The sequence below is a fragment of the Brassica oleracea genome, chromosome C9 (assembly GCF_000695525.1).
Source record: "Brassica oleracea var. oleracea cultivar TO1000 chromosome C9, BOL, whole genome shotgun sequence".
NCBI lineage: Eukaryota > Viridiplantae > Streptophyta > Magnoliopsida > Brassicales > Brassicaceae > Brassica > Brassica oleracea.
Genome location: NC_027756.1, coordinates 14,702,475 through 14,710,407, shown reverse-complemented (window position 1 = coordinate 14,710,407; position 7,933 = coordinate 14,702,475). Strand labels below are relative to the sequence as shown.

General features: G+C 31.4%; 1 protein-coding gene across 1 annotated transcript; it reads right to left on the bottom strand.

Annotated features, from left to right (window-relative positions):
- Positions 1-4,793: 4,793 nt before the first annotated feature.
- On the bottom strand, positions 4,794-6,580 carry LOC106314403. Its single transcript, XM_013752276.1, has 3 exons — positions 6,325-6,580; positions 4,943-6,218; positions 4,794-4,827 (listed from the first exon to the last, which is right to left on the bottom strand). Exons 1-3 carry the CDS (start codon positions 6,578-6,580, stop codon positions 4,794-4,796), a joined length of 1,566 nt encoding a protein of 521 aa, XP_013607730.1.
- Between the last annotated feature and the right edge of the window lie 1,353 nt (positions 6,581-7,933).

The window sequence follows — 7,933 nt, the reverse complement described above, 5'->3', positions numbered from 1 at the left end:
ATGAGTTACATTAACTAATCAAAATTATTAAAAAAAATATATTGAGCCTGAATCAAATTAAATATGAATTTTCTGACTATTAAACAATTTCTAGGTCTACTATCTCAATCAAACAACAAATCTAAAACCCAAACTAAAACTTATCCGGATTGAAAATATACATGATTGTTTTATGCCTCTATATTATTAGTTTATTTTTATAAATCAACTATTAATTTATTTTTATAAATCAATTATTAGTTTATTTTGTACCATTAAATAAATTTCACAAATTAAATATTATTCTGCAATATATTTTTATTCTGCATTATTTATTCTAAGAAATCACACTTAATTTACATAATATGTGAACCTATACTGTACCGCATTTTTACACTGTTTATATATTAAATAGTCTGTTACGATTCTCGGACCCTAAAATCTTCAATAAAAAACTAGTATTTACGTTCTAAGAAAAATGTTTCAATTTGCGAGAAAACAGAGGATACCGTAACTCTATTTCTATCATAGCACAAAAAAAATTTGGTTATACTTTTTTCCTTTTTGGTCAAAATATTTATTGGTTATACAACGTGAGAAAATACTGTAAATTACATACACATTATTTACATTTATATATGTTACATATTTCTCTGTGTGTGTCACAACTGAAATTTCTTATACTACTGAGGTGCTTACGTCATCTCCTACAGAGTTTGTCCCTAGGTCTGCTATGGCATCTTACCGTGTCGGAAATATTACAATTGTTTCTCAAGAACAAGAAATAATACACATACATAGAGCATATTAATAGCAATTAAACATGGAATTTTTTTGTGATAACATACATGGCACTATACCTTCTTTATTAAGAAATTTTAATCTAACTAAATTCTAATATGCGCTTTAAAAACATGAAAATGTCTTTTTTAACAAAATCTAATTTAATAAAAATAAATATTTATTTTTGGTATATATAATAATATGGAGTATAATTTTATTACTTCGTATGTATATTAAATATAAAAATTAAATGAAATATTGTTTTATTTTATTTTTAACCAGTATTACAAATTCTCGTAATGAACCGTTATAAATCTATGTATTTTATTTAAAGCTTTGATATATAAAAAAAATTGTTATAAATTTTATTTACTGTCAATTTATTGATTTTAGCATCTTATTTATATACAGTCTTTAATTTATATGAAGAAATTAGTTTCTTTTATAAATTATTTGAGTATTTTTAGCATGTTTTTTAGTATTTAGTTTTTATAAATTATTTGAGTATTTTAATCAATTTTTACTTTATCAAATAATTTTATAAGATTAGTAAAAAAATATTAAAAAGTAAGACCTAATGTTTATATGTTTCAATGCAAGTTTAGTTATTATATTGTTTGAAAACATGATTAATAGTATAATGATGTTTTACATAATTAACTTTAATGAGTTTTTTATTAATTATTATTGAAATTTATGTAATATTACATATGAGTTAGGTCCAATGTAATGTTTATGTTTTAATAAAATAAATAAAAGAAAACATAATATATTTAGGTTGTACGATTCTAGATTGCTAATTAATACTTACCTGGCTACCTCCCGTTAGATACGTATCAATGTAATGCTGAAAAGCGGGTCGAGCGCGCCTTGCTGCGGATAGAGTCACAGTTTTTATTAAAAAAAATTGACTAATTTTATTCAATTTTTTTTTTTGGTAAAAAAAAAAAAAGGTGTTTTCACCTCTTTGCCGGGAACCCAAGCATTGTAAATAGTCATTTCCAACGCGAATCGAACCTGGGTGGCAGAAGTTACAGCCGCAACCCCTTTGATATGTCTTTGATATGTCTATATGATGCCGAACGACCTGTAACTCACTTTTTTGAGAAAGAATTTACGAGTAATTCATATTTTCTATAATCGTTTTATTTTCGTTGCTTATAAAAAACTGATTTCTATTAAAAGAAAACAGATCAATCCAATCGAGTCATCTGCTAAAAACCACTCAAACCATGCTAAGTGAATCGAAGCCAACTATTTAGGGACTTTAATATCATATAGTGCAGCATTTGGATTCACTTTGAATTAAATACTATGCATTGCAACTTATAGATTATTCAAGAACTCAGATATATACATTAACATATACATATAATTAAAAAAAATGGCTTACCAGGGGAAGAAGCAAGGAGAGAGCTAGTAGATGTTGCAATGTGTGTCCCTATCTAGAAAATCTAAGAGGTGTAGACAAATTGCTAGACCTATGAACATTAAAGACTATGCATGTGAACCATGAGGAGTCTGCTTGCTAGATACCAACTCGAATAACATAATATCTAGGTGAAGGGTATCTCATAAACATAACTTAGCTAGTTGCATATAATTTAGTTACTTAATTATTTAAAATTGAGAAACATTAAATCAATGAGAAATTGTAATATTTTACAAAAGCAATTTATGAATTTTCAAACGTTTATCATTTAAAATCGACCAACTATCTATGTTTATTCTACTTTTATATGTTGATTTTAATTTCAATTTGATTTTAGGATTTTCCATTTTAAATGTATAATATTTTAGTTAACCACACAAACATTAAAAATATAATTTTTAAAAATCATTAAAATATAAATTAAATATGACTCAACAGCTATCAAAATATTATTAAATATAGTTAGCTATACAATATTAAGTAAAATTAATGTATCAAATATATTATATTTTAAAAGACCAAACATTCTATAAAACATCATATAACTCAAAATATATGGAGTACTTTTCGACAAAAAAGTAATATATATATATATATATATATATATATATATATATATATAGAGTACGTAATAAATTTCTTAGTACCATATTGATGTTATAAAATTAGAGTACGTATATTATATTTAATTTATCATATGTAAATCCATTTTTTTTTGCTTAAATGTAAATACAAAATTTTATTAGCATTTGGTTAACATATATCTGAAAATTTTAAAAGTGTCAAAGTTTTCATTCTTTTCTTTCTAAAAAATATTTTTGTGTCTTTCTGATTTTTTTTTAATATTCACTAATAAAATATTAACATAATTTATATTTGTAATTCCAATATTAAATATGATTCATTCTGTTAAAAAATAGATGATGTTCTGGTTGAAAGCACAAGAGTTAATACATATTTGTTTCTAAACTGTAACATAAAAAATATAAATAAAATTTATTCAGCCAATCATCAAAAAAATATAACATTATTGGTCACACAGTTTTAATAAAATTAAGATTATTATAAAATATCAAAACATAATGTATTTTGAAACATCTAAAACTTCTTAAAACATCGGTTATTTTTGAATGGAAGAAGTAGTATAATTTTTTTTGCTAGAATGCCTACTTGGAAATTATCAAGACTTATGTTTTAAATCATTTCCCCTAAAATATTATGAGAAGTTGAACCAAAATATGTTTAAATATAATTAGAGGACTTAGATTCTTTAGGTAAAATCACTAGAGAACCTAGAGCATGATTAACTCTGGTCTTTTAGGCGGAGTTGTTAATTCATGATTTGATATTTATTTTTTTACATTTTTCGGCTAAGAGACAATTCTTATATCTCTTATTTAATAGAGGGTTCTTAGCTTTTTTTAGTTAAAATCTAAAAAAAACTAAGAACCGTCTTTTACCCGAAGTTAAAAACTCCAATTATGAGATTTGGGTTAATCATGGTCTTAGTATATTGAAAATAAGAGGAGTAAAGGTCGAAAGAATGGTCAAAGACAAGAGCATAATGGTCTGCCCAAAAACACTTTCTTGGTGTCAGCCTCAGAGCTGAATTGAAAGCACTGAAATCTCCTTTTAGTCATCATGTCTTTTTCCTCTATTTATTTTCATTTTTCTGCCTATTTTTCTAACAATTTCCACAATTTTAATTAATTGTTATATCCGTATAGAGAGAGATGTATGGTAAATTAAATGAAGCATCTACTTCTACTCCTAAACCTAGCTACGTGGGCACACGATCTTCGTACCAGAATGATTAAAGTTTACAAAGTACACTTTTTTTTGTTTTCTCTTTTCTTTATTTGGATTCAGTATATGCCTACGTTTAAGATAACTAATTTTAATTAAAAATGGATTTATTTGTTAAGTAGATAATTGGCTATGATGTAATGTAATAACAGAAATTTTGTTATGAAAAATAATTTGTGTTAAAGAAAGGGGAAATAGGGAATCACATTATTGTATTATTTCATAGGTAAATAAGTATATATATATATATAGAAATATAATGGAAAACCCATAATTAAGAAAGAAAAGTGTGCAGTGAGCATTAACTGCCCTTCATTAGCACATCATTTGAGTTCTTGAAATAATGTAATCCAGTATGATGTAGTACCTTCTCAAAAGTCAAAACTAGTAGTCATAAACGTCTTGATAATGATTCATTTTGATCATTCTCTTTAATTTTTAATGTCATCGACCCATTGTAAAATACTTTGGAAGGATATCATTTCATCTTTGTAGTTATAAAATCCTATTTAAAATTCAATCATTTATGTATTCTTTGTTGTTCGGTTAAATTCTTACCATAGAAAGTTTCACTAAGATAAAAAAAACATTTAAAAACAGTACAATGTCTAAATCATTACATTTGTCCCATTGGACGCATCATTTAAAAAAAAAAAGTATATGTGTGTGTGTTTATTTATATGTGTGTTTTACCAGTTTCTAACATATGTTTTTAGTCTTTTATCGAATCAAAATATGTGTTTCAGATTATTTTAATTATTTATCCGTTGATACACCATAAAGTATAGAGAAATCAACCAACAAAAATGAGAACAAAAGAGGTTAAACTGAATGCAAAATGACAATTGAAAATGCAGAACAATGCTATCAAAAGCTTTCGATATATCCACCTGTAGACAGCCTTTAGTAATTCTTCCCCTTTTATGAAAGTCAGCGACCAACTCAGATGCAAGAAGAACATTATCTCCAAGAGCTCGGCCTTTCACAAACCCCACTTGGTTCCTTTGAACTGTATCTTGAATAATAGTCTTCAGCCTTGCAGATAAGATCCTTGAGATTATTTTGTAGACTGTGTTGCATAGCGAGACAGGTCTGAAGTCGGACAAGGATGACGCTCCAGTTGTCTTTGGAATCAAAGAGATCACTGTTGCATTTGTTTGTCTAGGCATAGAGGAAGTAAGAAAGAAGCTCCTTACTGCCGCAGTTAAATCCCTTCCCACCAGATCCCAAGATGAGATGAAGAATTCAGAAGAGAATCCGTCTGGCCCCGGTGCTTTACACTTAGGTAAAGACAAAACAATATCTCTGATCTCCTCTGCAGAAGGTATTGCCACTAGAATATCAGTTCTGGAGGAGTCATGGCGATATGGATGTATTGCCCGTATATAGTCGATTGTGTAGGGAATGACTGCCACATTGGATCTTCCTTGTAGATAGGTGTAGAACCGTATGACCATATTCTTCAGTTCCTGTCTATCAAACACTCTTCTATTATTCACATCAGTTAGGAAATGTATAACATTCCTACCCAGGCTTGCTTTGACAGACTTGTGAAAAAAAGCCGTGTTCAGATCACCCTTCGTCTCCCATCTAACCCTGGACTTAAGCTTGAAGAAATTTTGTTCAGCAGCTGCTAGGAGAAGCCAGGAGTCTCTTGCACTTGCTTCAGCTTGAAACAGATGCGGAGAAGGGGTCGTTAAAATCTGAGTTTGAATTTCCTGGAGTTTCTCAAGAGCTTCTTTGGTTCTCTTTTCGATGTTGCTGAAGCCAGTTCTGTTTATCCCTTTGCAGCATATCTTTGCTGCTCGGAGCTTCTGATAAAGAGATACCATAGGAGGAGAGGATGAGACCGGCAGTGTCCAGGCTAACTTCATCAGATCATTGTTGTCCGGGTGAGAAGTGAAGAATGTGAAGAAGGTAAATCTGACATTCCTTCGAGGAGGTTCATTGCCACATTGAACAATGCAAGGAGAGTGGTCTGATGATCCTGGCGGGTCGAAGATTGCTAGGGAATTGGGAAACTTTTCCAGCCAAGCCTCATTGATAAGAGCTCTGTCCAATTTTCTAGATCGGGGGCTTGAAGGGCTTTTGTTAGACCAAGTATAGAAACATCCCCTGAAGGCTAGATCAAAGATCTCACTCTCATGAAGACATTCCTGTAAATCTCTCATACCTCCAATCGACAAATCCGAAGGGTGCAAGGAGTAAGCCTCTGATACTGCCAATACGTGATTAAAGTCACCGATCACAAGCAGATGAGAATTCTGGATAATAGTTGAATTGAAAAATCTGTTTGATTGATGTCCATAGAGGCATCCGGTCACCTCGTTCATTGAAAGCATAGACAAAACAAACGGAGATGTGTTGTTGGGTAGCTGGATCAAAAACCCCACAAACCATGATCTGCGGAGAGCGGAAGTAGACAGCAACAGATAGTGAGGGATTCCAAACCACAACTATGCGACCATTCTCAGCATGAGGGCTGTGGTTTGAGTCAAATTTCCATCCTGGTAGAGTAGAGGTTATTAGAGATGTTAAAACATCTTGCTTCACATGAGTTTCCAAAAAAGCGCCAAACATAGGGCGGTTTGTACGTATCCAATTTTGAACATCCGATTTCCTAGTATTGCCATTTAGGCCTCTGATATTCCAACAAAAACACTTCATAAGAAGGACAAAAAGGTGGTAACGAAGCACTAAGCTTCCAAAATAGGAGGAGACTTCTCGTTGGGTGAAGCCTCCCGCTGAAACACGGTTGGAATATCTGAGGTCGAGGAAGAAACGTCCAAGTTATTGCAAAGTTTTAGCATTGCTTGGCGTTGATGTTGTCTGACCCTCCTGCGGTCCTTGGCAGTTGAGAATGGAGGCAACTCAGCTTCTGCAGCAGCAATACGTTTCCTGAGTATCGATTGGGCCGCACTTATAAGCTCTTCTTCTGAATCGAATTGAGCATAAGTGACTGGTCTGACCGATGAAGTGTTGGTCCTAACTCGAGCGGGTGGAGTTCAGTGCACTACAGGGGGAGCCACTGGCTGATCGCGGAGAAGAGGCTCCAAATTTTGAGTTTGGCAAGCTTGTGGATCTTGTAATTTTCTTCTGTTCAACTTGCGAAGAAGACCTTGCAGTTAAAGTTGGCGCATCCTTAGAAAAAGTTTTGGAAACTGAAGGGACTATAGGAACAACAACAGCCCGAGCAGAGGTTGAAGACTGTGCTACGGTGTTGAATTTTTTTATTTTACTACTATATTCCACCAAACCTCTTCTGGACAGTGAACTTTTTTATTTTACTACTCTATTCCGTGTTGTTAAATAAATAACAGAAATACACATATACATTACTTACATTTTGACATAAATTAAATAATCAAATTAATATAGAGATACATATTTAATAATAAACCAGATGAAGACTTGCGTTTTGCTGTGCGGGATGAATATATATATATATGCAAAATATAATTTATAATGATGGAATAATCAATTAGTATTGTTTAATTACTGTTTTTCCTTAAACATAATTCATACCAAAATAAAAGAACACCGTAATATAGTTTAATGTCGGCCAAGTTAACTTAATACTAGACAAATTTTTAATTCGATTACACAGTGATATATGGTGTTTTTCACATCATTGTATAGGTGTTTTCGTATTGATTCGAGTCCTTAATCCGTGTCAGTCTAGTCCTTTTTGATCTTTTACAGGTCTGGAGTTGGTAGAAGAATGAAGAGTGTGTGCTTGAAGAGAAGCTGTCCTTTTGGAGCATTTTGCGGAGAACACTCAAGACGAACAGTCCCGAGACTGTCCGCAAGCAGAACAAGCAGACGGAGTGATCCCGAGGTTGTTCCCGACAAATAAGGAATCTTCTATTTTCGGGAATTAAGGCCCTGTTGCCCTAATATCTTTTCTACCTATTGGCGCCTCCATATAAAGAC

Coding starts and splice junctions, on each gene's coding strand:
- LOC106314403 (XM_013752276.1), bottom strand. CDS start 6,580: ATGTTTGGCGCTTTTTTGGAAACTCATGTGAAGCAAGATGTTTTAACA. Junction 6,219..6,324: donor CTATGCTTTCAATGAACGAG/GTGACCGGATGC, acceptor ACGTATTGGCAG/TATCAGAGGCTTACTCCTTG. Junction 4,828..4,942: donor AATGTTCTTCTTGCATCTGA/GTTGGTCGCTGA, acceptor TTTTGCATTCAG/TTTAACCTCTTTTGTTCTCA.